The sequence below is a fragment of the Manis pentadactyla genome, chromosome 15, assembly GCF_030020395.1.
Source record: "Manis pentadactyla isolate mManPen7 chromosome 15, mManPen7.hap1, whole genome shotgun sequence".
NCBI classification, from domain to species: Eukaryota; Metazoa; Chordata; class Mammalia; order Pholidota; family Manidae; genus Manis; species Manis pentadactyla.
This window is the reverse complement of record NC_080033.1, coordinates 12,012,943-12,035,579: the sequence shown is the minus strand read 5'-3', so window position 1 is coordinate 12,035,579 and position 22,637 is coordinate 12,012,943. Positions and strand designations below refer to the sequence as shown.

The window sequence follows — 22,637 nt, the reverse complement described above, 5'->3', positions numbered from 1 at the left end:
AACAAGAAAGGAAGTCCTTCCAGCCGTCACTGGTCCCAGTTCTGCAGACTATTCCTATCACCATGAAAAGGCAAAGCTACAGGCAGACAAAGATCACAGAGACAACACCAGAGAAGGAGACAGACCTAACCAGTCTCCCTGAAAAAGAATTCAAAATAAGAATCATAAACATGCTGACAGAGATGCAGAGAAATACGCAAGAGAAATGGGATGAAGTCTGGAAGGAGATCACAGATGCCAGAAAGGAGATCGCAGAAATGAAACAAACTCTGGAAAGGTTTATAAGCAGAATGGATAGAATGCAAGAGGCCATTGATGGAATTGAAATCAGAGAACAGGAACGCATAGAAGCTGACATAGAGAGAGACAAAAGGATCTCCAGGAATGAAACAATATTAAGAGAACTGTGTGACCAATCCAAAAGGAACAATATCCGTATTATAGGGGTCCCAGAAGAAGAAGAGAGAGGAAAAGAGATGGAAAGTATCTTAGAAGAAATAATTGCTGAAAACTTCCCCACACTGGGGGAGGAAGTAATCGAACAGACCACGGAAATACACAGAACCCCCAACAGAAAGGATCCAAGAAGGGCAACACCAAGACACATAATAATTAAAATGGCAAAGATCAAGGACAAGGAAAGAGTGTTAAAGGCAGCTAGAGAGAAAAAGGTCACCTATAAAGGGAAACCCAACAGGCTAACATCAGATTTCTCAACAGAAACCCTACAGGCCAGAAGAGAATGGCATGATATATTTAATACAATGAAACAGAAGGGCCTTGAACCAAGGATACTGTATCCAGCACGACTATCATTCAAATATGACGGTGGGATTAAACAATTCCCAAACAAACAAAAGCTGAGGGAATTTGCTTTCCACAAACCACCTCTACAGAACATCTTACAGGCACTGCTCTAGATGGGAGCACTCCTAGAAAGAGCACAGCACAAAACACCCAACATATGAAGAATCGAGGAGGAGGAACAAGAAGGGAGAGAAGAAAAGAATCTCCAGACAGTGTATATAACAGCTCAATAAGCGAGCTAAGTTAGGCAGTAAGATACTAAAGAGGCTAACCTTGAACCTTTGGTAACCACGAATTTAAAGCCTGCAATGGCAATAAGTACATATCTTTCAATAGTCACCCTAAATGTTAATGGGTTGAATGCACCAATCAAAAGACACAGAGTAACAGAATGGATGAAAAAGCAAGACCCATCTATATGCTGCTTACAAGAAACTCACCTCAAACCCAAAGACATGTACAGACTAAAAGTCAAGGGATGGAAAAACATATTTCAAGCAAACAACAGTGAGAAGAAAGCAGGGGTTGCAGTACTAATATCAGACAAAATAGACTTCAAAACAAAGAAAGTAACAAGAGATAAAGAAGGACACTACATAATGATAAAGGGCTCAGTCAAACAAGAGGATATAACCATTCTAAATATATATGCACCCAACACAGGAGCACCAGCATATGTGAAACAAATACTAACAGAACTAAAGGGGGATATAGACTGCAATGCATTCATTCTAGGAGACTTCAACACACCACTCACCCCAAAGGATAGATCCACTGGGCAGAAAATAAGTAAAGACACGGAAGCACTGAACAACACAGTAGAGCAGATGGACCTAATAGACATCTATAGAACTCTACATCCAAAAGCAGCGGGATATACATTCTTCTCAAGTGCACATGGAACATTCTCCAGAATAGACCACATACTAGGCCACAAAAAGAGCCTCAGAAAATTCCAAAAGATTGAAATCCTACCAACCAACTTTTCAGACCACAAAGGCATAAAACTAGAAATAAACTGTACAAAGAAAGCAAAGAGGCTCACATACACATGGAGGCTTAACAACATGCTCCTAAATAATCAATGGATCAATGACCAAATCAAAATGGAGATCCAGCAATATACGGAAACAAATGACAACAACAACACTAAGCCCCAACTTCTGTGGGACACAGCAAAAGCAGTCTTAAGAGGAAAGTATATAGCAATCCAAGCATATTTAAAAAAGGAAGAGCAATCCCAAATGAATGGTCTAATGTCACAATTATCGAAATTGGAAAAAGAAGAACAGATGAGGCCTAAGGTCAGCAGAAGGAGGGACATAATAAAGATCAGAGAAGAAATAAATAAAATTGAGAAGAATAAAACAATAGTAAAAATCAATGAAACCAAGAGCTGGTTCTTCGAGAAAATAAACAAAATAGATAAGCCTCTAGCCAGACTTATTAAGAGGAAAAGAAAGTCAACACAAATCAACAGTATCAGAAACGAGAAAGGAAAAATCACGAGGGACCCCATGGAAATGCAAATAATTATTGGAGAATACTATGAAAACCTATATGCTAACAAGCTGGGAAACCTAGGAGAAATGGACAACTTCCTAGAAAAATATAACCTTCCAAGATTGACCCAGGAAGAAACAGAAAATCTAAACAGACCAATTACCAGCAACGAAATTGAAGCGGTAATCAAAAAACTACCAAAGAACAAAACCCCCGGGCCAGATGGATTTACCTCGGAATTTTATCAGACATACAGGGAAGACATAATACCCATTCTCCTTAAAGTTTTCCAAAAAATAGAGGAGGAGGGGATACTCCCAAGCTCATTCTATGAAGCTAACATCACCCTAATACCAAAACCAGGCAAAGACCCCACCAAAAAAGAAAACTACAGACCAATATCCCTGATGAACGTAGATGCAAAAATACTCAACAAAATATTAGCAAACCGAATTCAAAAATACATCAAAAGGATCATACACCATGACCAAGTGGGATTCATCCCAGGGATGCAAGGATGGTACAACATTCGAAAGTCCATCAACATCATCCACCACATCAACAAAAAGAAAGACAAAAACCACATGATCATCTCCATAGATGCTGAAAAAGCATTTGACAAAGTTCAACATCCATTCATGTTAAAAACTCTCAGGAAAATGGGAATAGAGGGCAAGTACCTCAACATAATAAAGGCCATCTATGATAAACCCACAGCCAACATTATATTGAACAGCGAGAAGCTGAAAGCATTTCCTCTGAGATCGGGAACTAGACAGGGATGCCCACTCTCTCCACTGTTATTTAACATAGTACTGTAGGTCCTAGCCACGGCAATCAGACAAAATAAAGAAATACAAGGAATCCAGATTGGTAAAGAAGAAGTTAAACTGTCACTATTTGCAGATGACATGATACTGTACATAAAAAACCCTAAAGACTCCACCCCAAAACTACTAGAACTGATATCGGAATACAGCAAAGTTGCAGGATACAAAATCAACACACAGAAATCTGTGGCTTTCCTATATACTAACAATGAACCAACAGAAAGAGAAATCAGGAAAACAACTCCATTCACAATTGCATCCAAAAAAATAAAATACCTAGGAATAAACCTAACCAAAGAAGTGAAAGACTTATACTCTGAAAACTACAAGTCACTCTTAAGAGAAATTAAAGGGGACACTAACAGATGGAAACTCATCCCATGCTTGTGGCTAGGAAGAATTAATATCGTCAAAATGGCCATCCTGCCCAAAGCAATATACAGATTTGATGCAATCCCTATGAAACTACCAGCAACATTCTTCAATGAACTGGAACAAATAATTCAAAAATTCATATGGAAACACCAAAGACCCCGAATAGCCAAAGCAATCCTGAGAAAGAAGAATAAAGTAGGGGGGATCTCACTCCCCAACTTCAAGCTCTACTATAAAGCCATAGTAATCAAGACAATTTGGTACTGGCACAAGAGCAGAGCCACAGACCAATGGAACAGACTAGAGAATCCAGACATTAACCCAGACATATATGGTCAATTAATATTTGATAAAGGAGCCATGGACATACAATGGCGAAATGACAGTCTCTTCAACAGGTGGTGCTGGCAAAACTGGACAGCTACATGTAGGAGAATGAAACTGGACCATTGTCTAACCCCATATACAAAAGTAAACTCAAAATGGATCAAAGACCTGAATGTAAGCCATGAAACCATTAAACTCTTGGAAGAAAACATAGGCGAAAACCTCTTAGACATAAACATGAGTGACCTCTTCTTGAACATATCTCCCCGGGCAAGGAAAACAACAGCAAAAATGAGTAAGTGGGACTATATTAAGCTGAAAAGCTTCTGTATAGCAAAAGACACCATCAATAGAACAAGAAGGATCCCTACAGTATGGGAGAATATATTTGAAAATGACACATCCGATAAAGGCTTGACGTCCAGAATATATAAGGAGCTCACATGCCTCAACAAACAAAAAACAAATAACCCAATTAAAAAATGGGCAGAGGAACTGAACAGACAGTTCTCCAAAAAAGAAATACAGATGGCCAACAGACACATGAAAAGATGCTCCACATCGCTAATTATCAGAGAAATGCAAATTAAAACTACAATGAGGTATCACCTCACACCAGTGAGGATGGCTGCCATCCAAAAGACAAACAACAACAAATGTTGGCGAGGCTGTGGAGAAAGGGGAACCCTCCTACACTGCTGGTGGGAATGTAAACTAGTTCAACCATTGTGGAAAGCAGTATGGAGGTACATCAAAATGCTCAAAACAGACTTACCATTTGACCCAGGAATTGCACTCCTAGGAATTTACCCTAAGAACGCAGCAATCAAGTTTGAGAAAGACAGATGCACCCCTATGTTTATTGCAGCACTATTTACAATAGCCAAGAATTGGAAGCAACCTAAATGTCCATCAATAGATGAATGGATAAAGAAGATGTGGTACATATACACAATGGAATACTACTCAGCCATAAGAAAAGGGCAAATCCAATCATTTGCAGCAACATGGATGGAGCTGGAGGGTATTATGCTCAGTGAAACAAGCCAAGCGGAGAAAGAGAAATACCAAATGATTTCATTTATCTGTGGAATATAAGAACAAAGGAAAAACTGAAGGAACAAAACAGCAGCAGAATCACAGAACTCAAGAATGGACTAACAGGTACCAAAGGGAAAGGGACTGGGGAGGATGGGTGGGTAGGGAGGGATAAGGGGGGGAGAAGTAAGGGGGTATTAAGATTAACATACATGGGGGGGTAGGAGAAAAGGGAGGGCTGTACAACACAGAGAAGGCAAGTAGTGATTCTACAACATTTTGCTATGCTGATGGACAGTGACTGTAAAGGGGTTTATAGGGGAGACCTGGTATAGGGGAGAGCCTAGTAAACATAATATTCGTCATGTAAGTGTAGATTAGTGATACCAAAAACAAAGCAAAAAAAAAAAAAAGGGCAGTTCCTGTGTGGTAACCTCCAATGAGTTCTACACAAGGGTATAAAGGGCATATAAAAGTGTAGGCAAAGGGTCTGTTTGCGTTTATACAGAAGATCAAAGCCTAATTGGGCTACCCCGAAAATGAACTAAGATATGATATGAAAAAGAACTTCCAACATCTGCACTCTCTGGAAGACTCATGCCAGAAGATGATCATCAAAAAACCCCAACAAAGATCCACGCACTGCTACAGCTGTAGATGCACTCATCCCACCAGTTCCTGGACTTGCCATGGGAATGAGGAAGGAGATATCTAAGCTGGCCTGTGCATACAGTAAAACAACAAATTTGACTGGATCTATACTGTTGGAACTCAACCAAGAATTAGGAGAAGTGCAAATTGTAGCGCTCCAAACTCTTACAACTACAGACTATTTACTGTTAAAAGAACATATGGCATGTGAACAGTCCCCAGGAATGGGTTGTTTTAATTTGTCTGATTTCTCTCAGACTGTTCAAGTTCAGTTGGACAATATCCACCATATCACAGATAAGTTTTCACAAATGCCTAAGGTGCCTTAATGGTTTTCTTGGTTTCACTGGAGATGGCTGGTAATTACAGATATGCTTTGGTTATGTAACTATACTCCTATTATGTTAATGTGTGTGCGCAATTTAAGTAGTAGCTTAAAACCTATATATGCTGAAGTAACTCTACAAGAAGATAGGTCAAAGAAATAATCAATCTTCCCATGTTTTCTTCCATCTGCTACTTCTATAGCTTTTCTTCTTCCTTCCTAATTACAACCCTTAAATAGAATTCGTGCCTCATATCAAATTTACCGAGTATCGTAACTCCTCCAAGTGGTAAAGATACCTCAAGACAAATGCTGGGCATAGAAGCCACAGGGCATAAATATGCAAAGAAGTAAAAAGCTAACCTTTTCAAAGAATATTGCTTCTCTCTCACTTACCAACTTTACATTTCCCTGTATGGCCCCGGAAGATGACTGGTTAACCAGAGACGGGTAAGATTCCTCAAGGGAGGAACAACCTAAGACAGGCACAGTCGCAGGGGGGCCATCAGGTGAGAAATTGGGGATCAACAGAGGTGAGGCTTAGAACCTCACCCCCCCTGTTCTGAGAGAAATCTTCTGCATACGTGGATGTTTTATTGCCCTGGTCTAGCTTGGATTAACACACAGTCTACAGACACACACCTGATCATCTACATTTGCTCTCTTACAACACTAAAGTATGTTTTCTACCTTTATCTTGTATCTACCTACCACTTCAGCATTTTATTAAAAATAATAATAATAAAGAGAGAAATGTGGTATCCACATATAAATCAAGTATAAAAACCAAATGAGTATTCATATTTGAACTGACTGTTTAGAGTTCATAATGCATGAGCAAAACCGAAAGTTTCTGTGATCACTGCCCTTGTACTGTTCACCATGTAACTTATTCATTATGTAAGAATTTGTTCTCCATGTAAGAACTTGTTTGTTATGCCTCAGAAGATTGGAGACTGATGAAAATTAGGCTTGGGGTGGATTAATGATTGTGCATTGAGCATTGACTCCCCTATACAGAATTTTATTGTCGTTAACAACCATTTGATCAATAAATATGAGAGATGCCTCACAAAAAAAAAAAAAGAAAAAAAAAAGGACAGACTTCCAATGGTAAAATAAATAAGTAACCGGGATGTAATGTATAGCATAAGGAATATAGTCAAGATATTGTAACAGCTTGGTAGGGTGATAGCTGGAACCTAGAATTATGTATATAAATGTTCTACCACTGTGTTGTACACTTGAAACTAATGTAATGTAATACTGTGCATCAACTACCCTTCAATAAAAAATAATTATTAAAAAAAAAAACAAAAACAAATAAACTACCTGGCCCTTTGTTGCCTCTCTTCGCCTGCTTACTTCGGTCGGAAATTATTGGAATTTATCTTACGATCTCTAGGATCGCCAGTGGGTTTTCTGAGAATAGATATGATATGGGGTAGGGCACAGGGGTGTGTCACACCACACACACACACACACACACACACACACACACACACACACACACACCCAGACCCTGAAAGAAGTGAGAAGGTCCCAGGGGTGTCAATCCAAGACATTAAATTGCGAGATTTCCCACCACGGTCCCACCTCTGGGGACTCCAGCTATAGAGAACAGTGACGGGTTTTGAGGAGGGAAGGCTCCTCTCTGGGATCAACCAGGGGAAACCTCAAGGGTTTGAAGAGATTTGGGGGCAGAATCAGCACTCAGGCTTACTGCAGTTCTCTGCCCCTCACCCCTCATTTCTCCTAGTGTCTCAGACTACAGGGGAACATAGGAGATTTTAGCATCTCAGTTGGAATATCTGTTTTGCTCCTCAGGAATTCCAGAGGCCCCTCTTCCCAGTCCCTCTTCCCCTCAGGGACCCAGATGCCCCCCTCTACCCCAAGCTCCTGCTCACCACCCACCCCTGCTTGTTTCTTGTTATCTCTGGCTTTTATCCAGTCTCCTGTTTACTCACTTCATTGTCTTAGTTGACTTTGGGTCCCAGTCAACTTGGAGCCTTTATCTCTCCCTCTGGGAACGGGCCTGGGGTGGGGGTGTCAGAGCCCCCACCCAGCCTGGCCACCCAGAGGCCCAGGCCTTGGTGATAAGTGAGGAGAGGTGCTGGGGCAGCAGCTGCTGGGGTGTTGACTGGGAGGGCACCCAGGCTTCACAGCTGCTGTTTCCAGAGAAGACTCCTCAGCCATCAGTGAGTCCTGGGGAGGAGAGCGGGTCCCGTGTCAGGCCAGTCCCTTGGGAGGAACAGAGGCCGTCTTGGAAAGCCCACAGCACCTCTCAGCGGTGTGTCTCTCCTGCCCCTTCTTCGTGTTTGACCTAGACCTCCATCTCCCACCCCAGGCAGAATCTGGGGTGACAGCGGGCACAGAGTCTCCCAAGACCTGTTCAGCAGCCAGTCCCTTCTCAAGAAAACCTCCCAGAAAACAAATAATTCTCCAGGAAGTGGAACCCGGTGTCAGCTTAAAACCAGGAAACAGGCCTCGGGTGTTCTTCACACACAGCCCCAACCCCCAGGCCCCCGCTCCCCACCTGTGACCACACCAGAAGGGCCTGCTCCCCACCGCCAGTCCTTGAGAGTTCACAAAGCACCCTCCGGGACATCCATGCACCCAGTGAGGAGAGTTTTGATGTCCCCATTTTGCAGATGAGGTACCCAGGAGGCCCTGTGGGACTTGGGTGGGGATACTCTGTCCTACTCACGGGCCTGGGTCAGGTGCCCAGACACCTGCCCTCTGCAGTGGTGCCCGAAACAGGATGTGGACAGCGGGGGTCAGGGAGCAGCACGGGAGGACTAGGAAGCAGGCAGCACCCAGCTGCGGGTCGTTTGCTGTTGCTCTTGGCAGAAGCCAAAGGAGGAAATGTAGCCATCGATTCAGCAGCAAACGAGACCAAATACCACTTTCCTCCTGGCTCCCAGTTCCCCCAGGGACCCAGCCCCTCAGCATCCTGCTCCCCAGCTGTTTCCCTCAGGGACACCACCCTTCCAGGGCTGAAGTGCCCAGCAGTTTCCCAGGACACAGCCACCAGCTGTTTTCACACCCCTCTCAGGACCCAGGTGTCCAGGCTCCTCCTCCCCATTCCCTGGCAATCAGGGTCCCCATTCCACCTGGCCATGGGATCAGAAACCTCCTCCAGGAAATTGGCACTGGCAGGTGGCCCAGGGTGTGGCCCAAGGAGCCAAGAACCCCACTATATAGCCCAGCCCAGGGGATAGCCCTGCAGCTCTGGGGACCTGCAGGTGAGACAGGCTGAGGTCCCCTACTCCTGTCCCTGGCTCCAAGCCTCCCTGCCTACCCCAGACCCACTGGACATCAACTCCTCATCCTTGCCCCGTCCTGCCCTCCCTACCCCACTCCCTACCCATTGGACACCCAACTCCCCTCTACATGCACTGTGTCTTTCCCTCTCCCTCTCTCTCCTTCTCCACTGGCCCTTGTATCCAGACCACCTCAGGCTTCCTGGGACCCGGGTGGCCTCTGTCCTGAGACTGGGCCTTTCTGTTCTCTCCGGCACCATCTCTGGCAGGAGACAAACCTTCTATGACTCTCTCTCTTTCCCCACTGCAGATATGGGTTCCCTGTGGAGCTGGTGGACATTGTGGGCCGGAGCAGCCCTCCTGTGGGGTGAGTCAGACCGAAATCCCATCTGTGTCCTTGTTCTAGTCTGGGGATTCTGCCTACCTGGGACAGCTCCCTCCATGTGTGCCCCTTCTGCCAGCCCACCTCCCAGTGTCCCCCCCAAACCCCATGCTAGCTGAGACAGGAGAGATGCCCCTTAGGTTCTGCGAGCAATGTCGTGGCCTTTTCTCTCTGTTCTGGAGGGAAGCAGGTAAAAACTTTAGTCCCCAAATTCAAGTATGTGAGAACTACTACTCTTGATTTTCTGCGACTCAACTCAAACTTTGATTCTGAGCCTCATTCTGCTGAAGTGATGTAAAATTCCACTGAAGTAATTCTTGGAGGGGTTGGTGCCCAATTTTCCAGGGTTATGTCCAGGGCTAGAGTCTTAGGTAAAGCCAAGGTACTGGGGAGAGGATGGGACGTCGGGGGCCTTCAGTTATGAGTCAACATCTGCTTAAGTCATCTCTGAACGTTCGTCGGCTTTGATCCCCTGGACTGTGGGACGCTGGGATATCTCTTAGGTCTCCCTTTGCTCAGACATATTAACCTTCATTCTATAACTGCCACACCTTCTCCCAGACCCTGCAGCCCTCTCTCTTTCTCTCCCTCCCTCTCTTTTTAGCCCTGAAGAATCTCTTCCTAGCTGGGGGGTGTTGAAAAGCGCCCACACCTCTCTGTTTCTAGAAGACATTCTGTCCCTACTCCCATATCCCTTTCTCCCTTTTACCCCCTTCACACACACACACACACACACACACACACACACACACACGCACACATGCCCCGCCAAGTCCTATTAAGACGGAAATCACAAACTGGCACCTGAATCCAGATAGTTTGGGCCCCATAGGACTTTAAACAATTTTGAGTTGAAGATTTCACATAGAAACTCAGGCCCAGTTTCTCTTATGAAAAAGGTAATATCTGGCATAAAAAGAAAAATAACCCATAAGCCATCCTAATAATGACAGGCTGAGGCTAGAAGCAACACCCCACTTTCAGTGAGACCTGAACCCTCCGGTTTGCGGTCACCACCCGGACTGTTTCCCATATGTCCATGACTTGCCTGGCCTGGTCAGCATTAGAGTTTGAGATCCCTGTCCCAGGTGTTCACGCTTTTGGAAAAAAGGATCCAGAAAAGCTGGTTGGTAAATGCCACATGAATAAAGAGAAAAGAAAGAAAAGAGAGAAAAAAAACCCAAGTTAGTATTTCAGCATGGTGCCAGGGCACAGGGCAAGGGGTCACTTCTCTGATGGGGAGGATTAGATAAGCAGACCTCCCAAACTGTCTTCTCCCCCCAGGGTTGACACAGGAGGCCTCCGTGGACCCCGGGAACACTGGTGGGGAGGTATTCCTCATGGCCTTCCTGCAGAACTACCAGCTTGGGTACAGCCAGGCCCATCTCCAACTCCTCCTCTCCAGTCTGTCCGACAGCCCCACTTCAGTCTCCATCCTTAACCAAGCAGACGGCACCTTGCAGACCGTCACAGTGAAGCCTGGGCAGTCAGTCATGGTCAATATCAGCGCCAAGACTGAGCTGACTGGCAGCAGTACCTTCCAGCGTGCGGTGGTGATCCGCTCTGACCGCACCATCTCTGTGCAGGCTGCAAACTCTAAGCCTGCCACCGGGGAGCTGGCACTGCTGCGGCCTGTCCGTGTCCTGGGCACTGAGTACTTCGTGTTCACACCCCCCAGCATCTCATCCAAGAATGTCAAAGAGTTTGCTGTGGTGGCTGGTGCAGGGGGCGCCTCGGTCAGCGTGCAGCTCAAGGGGATGGTGACCTTCCAGGGCAAGATGTATGCAGCAGGCAATGTCCTGAGTGTGACTCTGCAGCCTTACCAGGTGGCCCAGATACAGAGCACAGCTGATCTCTCAGGGTCAAAGGTTACAGCCAGTAGCCCCGTGGCTGTCTTCTCCGGCCACAGCTGTGCCCAGAAGCACACAAACTGCAATTTTGTGATGGAGCAGCTGCTACCCACATCTGCCTGGGGCACCCAGTATGTGGTGCCCACTCTGTCCTTCCAGACTCGCTATGACCTGGCCTTTGTGGTGGCCAGCAAGGCCACAAAGCTGACCTACAACCACGGGGGAACCACTGGCTCCCGCAGTCTTGAGGCTGGTAGTGTGGAACAGTTTGAGATTCGGCCGTCCCGGCCACTCTACCTGAACGCAGATGTGGGCATCCAAGTCTTGCTGTTTGGCACCGGTGCCACAAAGGACGGAATCAGCTATGACCCCTACCTGGTTCTGATCCCGGATGTGGCAGCCTACTGCCCTGCCTCTGTAGTGAAGAGCATTCCAGGCCTGGCAGGTATGGCCCTGGTGGTGGCTCCAACAAAGGCTGCAGACGAGTGGACCCTGGACGGGCAGAGGCTGGGGGTCAAACTCAGCTGGGCCGCTGTGCCAGGCAGTGAGTTCTCATATGCTGAGGTGGACCTCGGCTCTGCTGACAAGATCCACATGGCCGAGGCCTCTGCCAGCTTTGGGCTGCTCACCTTCGGGCTGATGCAGGAAGTGAGCTACGGGACAGCAGCTGCCTGCGGCCGGAGTGAGTGACGGGAAATGTCCCCTGCCTCCTGGGGGCCCCTTTGCCAGCTCTCTCCCCTTTCCCCTTTCCCATCCACCTGCTCCTCTGTGGCTTCCTGGTTCAGCTAGGCTATCCCCACCCTCACCACCACCACCCCTTCCTTTCCTCAAGGCTTTCCAGCCCCTCTCTACACCCCTGCCCACCAGGAACTATATGCTAAATATTTGGCAACTAGTGCGATCCAGGGTCCCAACCAGGAAGAAGAGATGCCAGCCAGATCCCAGCAGCAGGGCCCCAGAAGCCCCCACAGTGCCTGGCAACAGCGCTTTGTTGGAGGATAGGAGAAGGAGCCCTAGTGGGGGGTCAAGGTGCCAGAGAAGGGAGAATCTTGCCAGTGGGGGTGGCATGTTGCGGTGGGGGCTGGGGTGTGGTCAGCAGCTTCTTACTAACCAGTTTAGAAACTATTTTGATATCTTAGCTACTGTTATGCAATTATACCAGTTGCTGATTGCCACTCCCCCGCCCTCCTGGGCCTCATATAGGAATGTTTATGCCAAAATCAGGAGGTCTAAAGATATAATAATAATGAAGGCTACTATACTGGGGGTAGGTGTCCCTCAATATGCCAGGGGCATTCTACGTGCTTCACTGGTGTTAACATAGTAAATCTCTAGGACTGAGCCCTACTGTAAGCTCAGGCCCCCAGGCAGGACAGCATGGTGTTTGAGGGCCAGATGCTAAAGCCAGACTTCCCAGGCTCAAATCCCACCTCTGCTTATGTGACCTTTGTTTTGGCATGTGACCTCACCTCTGTGCCCACATCTGTGAAATGGGGTAATAATAAAATAGTGTGGCAATGACCACCCCCTTCACAGGATTGCAGCGAGGGTGTCATGAGTAAACATTTGTAAAGCACTACAGGGGATCTGGCAGGTGAGGCAGGCTATGTAGGAGTGGGCTGTTACTTTGAGCAGAGGGAAGGCAAGAACTTTTGGGGACTGGGAGGCAAGGGAGAGGGGAGGAAGAGCTGTTTCTTCTTACGTGGAGCCCCACACCCAAGCTAGGACACTGGGGTTCCCAGCACTAGCAAAAATGCTCCTCCCCCGCCCTTCAGGGAACAGAAGCCACCCTGCCTCGAAGGGCTAGTTTGGGCTTGAATAGTAGAACCGGGACGAGGTAGGTGATTAATTAGAACAGCTAACACTCAACACCAAGCCCTGCTTATGTTTTAGCTTATTTAAACCCGGCAACACCCTCCTCCCCAAATCACCCTAGGAAGAAGATAGCATCATCATCCCCACGTTACAGAGGAGGAAAATACATGACTTGCCCAGGGTCACACAGCTCATTGGTGAGCCAGGATTCTAACCTAGGTAGCCTGACTCCACCCTCATTTCCATTCTGTTGAATAGTCTCTGTCTTCTATTTTCTGTCCTTGAAAAAGATCCCTTAGCCTTTAACCTGAGTGGGAAGGGAGGGGAGAGGGGCAAATGGAGAGAAAAACCACAAATGAACATTTACGATTGTTCCTGCTGTCTTCCAGTTCCTCTGGGCTGATCTGTGCTAAACGGGGGAATCAGAAAACCTGGGGCCAAGTCAGGCCTGAGCAACTGTCTCCCTGGGGGACTCCAGACCTCAGTGTCCCCACTTCTAAAATGGGTAGTTGTGAATGCTACCCAGGATGCCCACCCACGTGGACATTCTGACTCTCTCTGTTGCCCCCTTCCTTCCTCAGCCCTGCTGACCCCAGAGAACCCTTGCAAAGATGTGCAGTGTGCCCTCTGGCACCATTGCCAAGTGGTGGATGGGGCAGCCAAGTGTGTGAAGTTCCCCGTGGCCACCTGCCATGCCCAGGGAGACCCCCATTACACCACCTTTGACGGCCGTCGCTACGACATGATGGGCACGTGCTCATACACCATGGTGGAGCTGTGCAGCGACGACGAGTCCCTGCCTGCCTTCAGCGTGGAGGCCAAGAATGAGCACCGGGGCAGCCGCCTCGTCTCTTACGTCGGCTTGGTCACCGTGCGCGCCTACAGCCACTCAGTGTCACTGGCCCGTGGAGAAGCTGGCTTTGCTCGGGTAAATATCCAGGGGTTTAGGGTTTAATGCCCATGAGCCACCAGTCAGGAGGAGACAAAGTGTGGGTGTCAGGCCCCAAATCCGAGCCCTTTGCCTAGGGGTAGAGGGTACAGAGGAGTGGGCCAAGGGTGGGGCCTGGTGGGAGGGATTTGACAGTCAGTGGTGGAACCCTCACACCCCTTTGTCCAGCAGTTCCACTTCTAACACTTTTACAGATGCTCAGAGATACGGTTAGGAAAAAAAGTTTATGGCAGTGTGGTGGTTTATAATAGCAAAGGGAAAAAGAAGAAAGAAAGAGAGGAAAGAAGAAAGGGAAGGAGGGAGGGAGGGAGGGAAAGAGAGGGAAAGGAAGAAAACAAAATGTCTGACAGTAGGGAATTTCTCAAGTGACCAAACACTCAATTTAGTGAGTACCTACTATGCGCCAGATTTGTTTCTTAGCACTTTACATGTGTGAATGCATTTAATGCTCACAGCCATCTGTGACAGTAGGCATTTTATTATCAATGCTTTTAGATGGGAAACAGGTCCAGACAGATGAGCAACTTCTCACCAGCTTAGAGTTAGTAAGAAATGGAGCAAGGAACACAGGCAGGCTCCTGCGCCCCCATTCTTCGCCTCAAGGCCACTCTGTCTCTGGGAAATGGGTGACTACTCAGCCAATCCAAATAACAGCCAAGAGCAATAATTTCCCTTTTTTACCCACCATGTTATTATGAAAATCTTAAAATATCCAGGAAAGTTGAAGTCGTACAGTGAACACTCATGCCAAGTATTAATATGAAGTTCGTGAGCAGGCAAAAGTAATCCATAGCAGAAAAAAATCAGAGCCGTGATTGCCTCTGAACATTTCACTCTTCTTGACTTATCACACATCTGCCATCCGCCAATCCTCTGTCCACTCAACAATCCCTCTTACTTTTTATGCACTTCAAAGTAAGTTCCAGGCATCCCTGTCTTCATGTCACCCCTAACGACTTCAACATGCATATCACTAACTAAAAGACATTATTTTGACACTTCCTTTTGCTTATTATTGATATAATACTTACACATACATAAAATCCACAAATCTTATGTATAAAGCTCACTGAATTTTGATAAATGTGTAACCCAAACTGCCATTAAGATAGAGACTATTTTCATCCCTCTGGAAAATTCTCTCATGTCCCTTCCCAAATAATCCCCAGCCCATCCCTAGAGGCAATCACAGTCCTGATTTTTTTCCACCATAGAGTAGTTTTGCCTGTTGACAAACCTCACATTAATGGAATCATACAGGGGAGGAACCTGTTGTGAAAGGCTTCTTTTGCCCAGTGTAATACTTTTGAGATTCTTCCATGTTGCTGCAATTAATTTTCTTAGTTGCTATAGCATCCCTTAGCTCAAAACAACAAGAGCAGGCTGTGAAAGGCCTTGCTCTCACTTATCTTCATTGGCTTTCCCCCCACTTCTCACAGGTGACTCCTTGTCCTGATTCCTTGAGTATTTATCTAGGTTTCTTTATACCAATACAAGCAGATATAAGCATGCCTTCTTACTTCTCCCCTTTCTTAGCCCAGAGTGCTGTTCCATATGCCCTGTTCTGCACTTTGATTTTACGCTGCACAGTAGGCTTTAGAGCTGTTTGCATGTCAGTGTGTGGGGATCCTCTTCTTTCTTTTTCACAGCTGCACCATTCTCCTTTGGATGGACACACCATAGTTCATTTCACTCAGTCCCCTGTGGATGGACACTTTGTTCATGATCACCAACAGACTTCAGTGAATATTCTTGTACCTCCCCTGTTTCTGAGTTTATGGTAGATCTCTGAGATTAATAAGCAAGTGGATTAAAGTAGGTATTCTTAAGATCTAGAGGGATTGAGCACAAGCTCTGGGGGAACTTTAAATCCCTTGAAGTTATGTGCAGAATTTTGTCCCTGCTGTGCAGTTTTTCAGGGACAGGGTCCAATGCTTTTTTCAGATCCTTAGAAAGATGACTTGACAAAGGTTTAGAGCTCCTGATAGAATCATGATGGAATGTCCCCAAGATGTTGTTAGGAGAAAAGAGGAGATCACGGAATGGTGACTTCAACAAGGTCTCATTATATAAAAAGAAAAAGGAAATATAAATGTATTTAAAGGTAGGAATGAAACAACCTGGCTGGATTTGTGTGTGTGTGTGTGTGTGTGTGTGTGTGTGCAGCAATATGGGTGACTTCTCTTTTCTCATTGTGCTCATGTGCATTTGCTAGACTTTCTTTAATGAACAAATATTACTTGTGTCATTTGAAAATGGAGATCACTGGTCTTAGGGGAAAGACAGATCTGAGCAGTGGTCCCTGGGCTGAGAGCCTGTGAGTGTGGGGCTCTAGCTGCTCCGGTCCCTGCTGTGTCCGCAGCACTGCCCAGCGCAGACCTGGACACACAGCAGGGCTCATGGAGGTGTTGCTGACTGCCTGCCTGACTGGATGGTCTTACCTTCAGACTCTTGTTCATGCTGTCCCCTCTGCCTATTACTCCTTTTTTCATATCCCATCTTCTTGGCTAAGAGAATTTATGAAGAAAGAATGAAAAAGAGATGCTCAGGAAGAGAAAACTGGGCCTAGGGGACAGAGAGATATACTCAGAACATTAGCAAAGGAATACACTTCCTCCTCTGTCTTCATGGCTGCCTCCCACCGACCCCTTATGCTTGGCTCAGTTGTCCCTTCCTCCAGGAAGCCTCCCCTGACTACAAGGTTAGGTCTGGCCCTTTTTCTAGGCTCCCACAGCAGCCTTCAGTGCCTGTACCATCCCAGCCCTGGCCACTCTGATCCGTCACTGTCTAGTGACAAGTCTGTCCCCACCCCTTGGCTGGGAGCCTCATGAGAGCAGGATCTGAGGTTGTCTCCATCAGCACTGCATCTCCAGGATCTCCCAGCCCAGGGCCAAGCACAGAGTGAGTGCCAGTGTTTGTTTAACACAGCAGTGCCTTCACACACTTATAAGCACCTGCTGTTCTAACCAGACACTGCTCCAGGCACGGGAGATGAAGCAGTGATCAAAGCAGACACAAAATCCCTGTCTTCATGGACCTGACAGTCTAGCAGAGTTAGATAAATGATAAACATGATAAATTTGCCAGTTACATTTTAGAGGTTAGGAAGTATAGGAAAAAATAGGGCAGAGGAGGGCATAGACAGTGAGGAGGAGTTGCCATAGAAAATAGGCTGGGTGGCAAGGGAGGGAGAAGGGGATTAAGAGGTATTATGATTAGCACACATAATGTAGGGGGGTCACGGGGAAGGCAGTGTAGCACAGAGAAGACAAGTAGTGACTCTACAGCATCTTACTACACTGATGGACAGTGACTGTAATGGGGTGTGGGGGGAGGACTTGATAATATGGGTGAATGTAATAACCACAGTGTTGCTCATGTGAAACCTTCCTAAGATTGTATATCAATGATACCTTAATAATGAATAAATAAATAAATTTAGAAAAAAAATAGGGTGGTCAGGTAGGGCCTTCTGGAGATGGCAACATTTGAGTAAAGCTTTAAGGGAGGTGAGGGAGTGAGCCATGTGTGCATCTAAGGGAAGAACATTTCAGGCCACGGGCATGGCTCAATCCTGAGGCTTGGTCGGTGGCAGCAACAGGAGGAAGGAGTCCCAAAGCAGCCAGAGCAGCGGAAGGCAGCGGGGGGGAGGCTGAGCACCCTCCCTCTCTCCTCTTCAGATCGACGATCAGCGCTTTCGCCTGCCGGCCTCCCTGGCCCTCGGTCGCCTGCGCGTGTACCAGAGTGGGATGCAGGCCGTGGTGGAGCTGGACTTCGGGCTGGTGGTCACCTATGACTGGGACTGCCAGCTGTCAGTGAGCCTGCCTCAGATTTTCCAAGACGGTGTGTGTGGACTGTGTGGAAACTATAATAACAACCCCGCTGATGACTTCCTCACACCCGAATGGGAGCAGGCTGCTGACCCCGTGGAGTTTGCCAAGAGCTGGAAGCTGGATGACGAGGACTCCCTGTGCACAGATGGCTGCCAAAACGACTGCCCCTCCTGCACCCCGGGCCAGGCCCAGCACTATGAGGGCAGCCGTCTCTGCGGCATGCTCACTCAGCCCGATGGCCCCTTTGCAGCCTGCCATCATGCTCTGGAGCCCCAGGCCTTCCTGAAAGAGTGCGTGTATGACCTGTGTGTGCTCAGCGGCGACCGCTCCAGCCTGTGCCGCAGTCTCAGTGCCTACGCCCAGGCCTGTTTGGGGTATGGCATCTCTGTTGGGGACTGGAGGTCACCAGCCAACTGCCGTGAGTGATGCCCCAGCTGGGGCTGGGGGCATGTGGTGGGAGGTAGGGGACCCCTTGCATCTGCTCAGTATCTGAACACCTAACCGTGGTCAGCCAGGAGCTGGACCATGCCAGGGACAGCGATGGCCAAGACAGCCAGGTTCTGCCCGTTGGGAGCCTAAGGTGGGACCAGATGCATCACTAGACAGTGACAGTCCAGAGTGGTCACAGCTGGGGTGGGGGAGGCACAGGCAGAGTGTCGAGGCCGGGGTGGTGGTTAAGTTCAAGGGGGCAAGGCCATGGGGGACCAGAGAAGCTCCCTGACTCAGAAGGGAGGATTTCCCCAAGGAAGGGATGCCCAATCTGAAACTCGTAGGAAAGATTGGAATAGACAGGAAAAAGGAGCAGGAAGTGGGTTCCAGGTGGAGGGAAGAGTGTGAAAGATAGTCTGCAGAGTCCCCAAGCAGGAGAGTGAACATGCCTTTATTTATAGTCCTGCAGTGACTCCCCAGTGTCATCAGGATAAAGTCCAAGCCCCTTAGCCAGGTGTCCATCCACTTAATAATTCATTTCTGATTCATTCAACCAGCTTTGCCGGAGCCCCCATCTGGCCCCATCCCAGTGCTTCTGGTGGGCACAGTGGGGGCCAACACACTGCTGTCCCTGCTCTTGTGACACTCCCAGAGAAATGCTCAGGAGGCAGAAAGGCCAGGAGGGGAGGGGGGAGGAGGCGCCCAGGCTCATCCCCAGGCCTTGAGACAGGACCCTGAGGGAGAGTGAGTCTGGGGCAGACACGGTGGCCACTTGGGGCTTGTCTTGGGCACTGCTGTGTCCTCACTGCCCAGTAAACTCTCCCCCAGGATAGTTTGCCAATGCCTGGGCAAAAGAGGAACCCATGAGCTCATGTATCCACTTCCCCAGTATTTACTGAGCATCTCCCGTGGACCAGGAGCTGTCCTTGGTGCTGGGGATTCAGCCGTGACTGAGAGGGACCAGGTCCCCACTCTCACAGAACTTACATCCTAGCAGGGGAGGCAGACAGCAAGCAGTGAATTATCGAATATCTTCAAAGAACAAAAGAAACAAAGTTCATGTAATAAGAGCACATGGGAGGCTTGTGGAGAGGGTGCTCAGGGGAGGCCTCTCTGCCAAGCCAGATCACAGCAATGGAGTCAGCTAACTAATAATGATGCTCATGAGGTGTATTTACATAAATGAACTTACTTTCACCTCACTACCCTGTGAGGTCCACACTGTTATTATCCCATTTTACTGATGGGGAAACTGAGGCACAGGGAGATGGAGTCATTTGCTCACAAGCTCACAGCTAAGAAGAGGAGAGCTGAGATCTGAACCCAGGCCATCCGGGCTCCAGTAGCCTTCTCTTAACCACATTCTGCACTGCTTTCTGGGGTAAGGCCCGTACAGGCAGGGGGAAGAGCTGTTGCAAAGGCCCTGGGGTGGGAGTGAGAGGACCCTCAGAGAGGCCACTGTGGCCGCGGCCGATTGAGCCAGAGGGAGAGTGAGAGGAGAGAAGACAGGGCGGTAACAGAGCAGATGGTAGGCTTCGTGGGCCACCAAGAGGACCGTGGCTTTTCCCCTGAGTAATAGGGCCCCCTGTGAGGGCTCTGAGCAGGAGAGGGGCCTCAGCTGGCTCTAGTGCGCCCAGGGTCCCTTTGGCTGCATGTGAGGAACAGACTGTGGGGCAGGAGGGGAGCAGCTGGGAGACCAGGCAGAAAGCTGCTCGGTGGATAGGACCGCGGCGGGAGGATGGGGCAGATTCTGGATCGACTGTGATTACGGAGTTGACAGGATTTACCGACAGACTCGTTGTCCAGTGAGTGAAGGGGGAAGGGAGTCACTGTGCCTCTGAGGTTTGAGCGCCAGCAGAATGGAGGTGCCATTCACTGCCAGGCGGAGCTCAGAGGGAGGAGCAGGGTTTGGGGAGGGAAGTCCCGGCGCGCCCTTCCGACGGGGCGCCCCTCTAGGGCCGCTCATCCGGCCTGACCCACCCTCCGCGCCTCCCTGCAGCCCTGTCCTGTCCCGCGAACAGCCGCTATGAGCTCTGCGGCCCCGCCTGCCCGGCCTCCTGCAACCCCACCGCGGCGCCGGCCAACTGCTCCGGGCGTCCCTGCGTGGAGGGTTGCGTGTGCCTCCCCGGCTTCCTGCTCAGCGGCGGCGCCTGCGTGGCGGCCTCGTCGTGCGGCTGCACCTTCCAGGGCCTCCCGCTCGCGCCGGGCCAGGCGGTGTGGGCCGACGATCAGTGCCGGCAGCGCTGCACCTGCGACGCAGCCAGCCAGCAGGTGCGCTGCAGCGACACGCAGGGCTGCCCGGCGGGCGAGCGCTGCCGCGTGCAGAACGGCCTCCTGGGGTGCTACCCCAACAGCTTCGGGACCTGCCAGGGGTCCGGCGACCCGCACTACGTGAGCTTCGACGGCCAGCGCTTCGACTTCATGGGCACCTGCACGTACCTGCTGACCGGCTCTTGTGGCCAGGCCGCGGGGCTGCCGGCCTTTCGGGTGCTGGTGGAAAACGAGCATCGGGGCAGCCAGACGGTGAGCTACACACGAGCTGTGCGCGTGGAGGCCCGCGGCGTGAAGGTGGCCGTGCGCCGGGAGCACCCTGGGCAAGTGCTGGTGAGTGACTGGCGCCACAACTGGTGGAGGGGCGGGAAGTCCCCCTGTAGAGTAGGGGCTCTGGACCCGCGGCGGGGCGGGGCTCTGTTCGAAGACCTCGTGACCAGTGGTTGCACCCCCTCAAGCTGGTTCTCCCTGGCTGTGTGACTTTGTCTCTTGGGGCCTCAGTTTTGTCCTCTTTTGTCAAATGCAATAATAAGCAGGTGCCTCCTGGAGTGGCAGCTGGTTCACAGATGGTTGTAGGGATCTGATGAGTTAATATTTGTAGGGTGTTTAAAAGAGGCCCAGCAAATGTTTTGGTAAATGTTGACTTCATATTTTATTGTTTTCAACCCTCCAAAGTTATAGATTTGTACATTTTCTGGAGGACAGTTGATTATTCAGGGAGTAAGGTGACACGTGAAAGGTCAGGAAACTGGAGGGGTGTGGAGGGGGCATGGCATGGGGAGGTGGGGCTCGCAGGTGGGCCCACAGCAGGCAAGTTTCTGGGCAGAGGCTTCTTAGAGGATCTACTACCCAGCGGAAGTCAAGAGCCACTGATTTTCTCTTTAAAAACAAAAAAAGTGAAAATTGAGAGGTGGGCTGTTGAAGATTCACAAGGATAATTGTTAATTACTATTTAACAGTTTTAGGGAGTGGCACATGCCCTGGGGAGGAGGATGAACTGGAGATGGAAAACAGAGAACTTTCCATGTGCCAGGCACTGTACTAAAACCCTTTACAGACCTTAACACATAATCCTCAGAACAACCTTGAAGTAAAGGAAGTTCTGCCCATTAAGCTTACTGTGGCATACAGAAACTTCTAGATAAACAGAGGACATAATTATTAATATTTATGTTCTCATCTCTCTGAGATGGCATTCAAGCTGAGGCTTGAATAGTAACAGCCAACGTATATTAAATTACTTCTGTGTGTTAAATGCTTGTCATACAGAAACTCATTTAATCTCTACAACAACCCTGTGAAATAGCTAATCTTGTAAAATGAAACTGAGGCACAGAGAGGTTAAGTAACCTATTCAAGGTCACACAGTAATGAGTGGCAGAACCAGTATTTGAAGCCAGACTGTTTAGCTCCAGAGCCCATACTTTCAATCACTACATCGTACTGCCTTTCTTGTTCTAAACAGGTAGGGAGAGAAGTGGGTAGAAGGCAGCTGAGTGAGTGATATGGTAGGTAGGCATAAAGGTGGAGAGAGCCAAGATTAAGCAGGACTTTCTAGGGAAGGGGCTTGGATTGAAGCCAAGTCTTAAAGGAGGAAGGGGAAGCAGCCAGGAGGAAAGTGGTAGCTGGTGTTCTTGGTCAAGTGAAAAGGCCTTAAATTAGACTAAACAGGGAATGTTAGAGGAATGTCAAGAAAGCCAGTGTGGCTGGAGTGGAATGAGTGAGAGGACAGAGGAGGGCATTAAGTTCAGGGAGGTAATGGGGAGATGGAGACAGATCTTGTGGGCTTTAAAGGCCAGGGGTTAGGAATTTGGGTTTAAGTTGATAGCTGAGGGATGAAGAGAGGTGGATGATGTGCCAAGCAGAGGGAACAGCAAGTCCAAAGGCCCTGAGGTGGGGCCAAGTATAAAGTGCTTAAGAGACTAGCAAGGAGCCCAGAATAGCTGGAGCCAAGTGACTGAGGGGTGAGCCACAAAGCCATGAATACTG

At 48.5% G+C, this 22,637-nt stretch overlaps 1 protein-coding gene across 2 annotated transcripts in view; it reads left to right on the top strand.

Annotated features, from left to right (window-relative positions):
- Nucleotides 1–7,213: 7,213 nt before the first annotated feature.
- The window catches only part of FCGBP (Fc gamma binding protein), a 41,552-nt gene continuing 26,128 nt past the window's right edge, over nt 7,214–22,637 (top strand). The window contains exons 1-6 of one of the 2 annotated variants that reach the window (XM_057493369.1): nt 7,214–8,480; nt 9,430–9,486; nt 10,786–12,033; nt 13,748–14,094; nt 17,796–18,366; nt 20,377–20,981. In XM_057493369.1, the coding sequence (XP_057349352.1) occupies nt 9,432–9,486; nt 10,786–12,033; nt 13,748–14,094; nt 17,796–18,366; nt 20,377–20,981 (2,826 nt within the window). In that variant the 5' untranslated portion in view covers nt 7,214–8,480; nt 9,430–9,431. Of the gene's footprint in view, nt 8,481–9,311; nt 9,487–10,785; nt 12,034–13,747; nt 14,095–17,795; nt 18,367–20,376; nt 20,982–22,637 lie in introns of those variants that run through there. The other variant, XM_036894683.2, reaches the window with a different exon arrangement.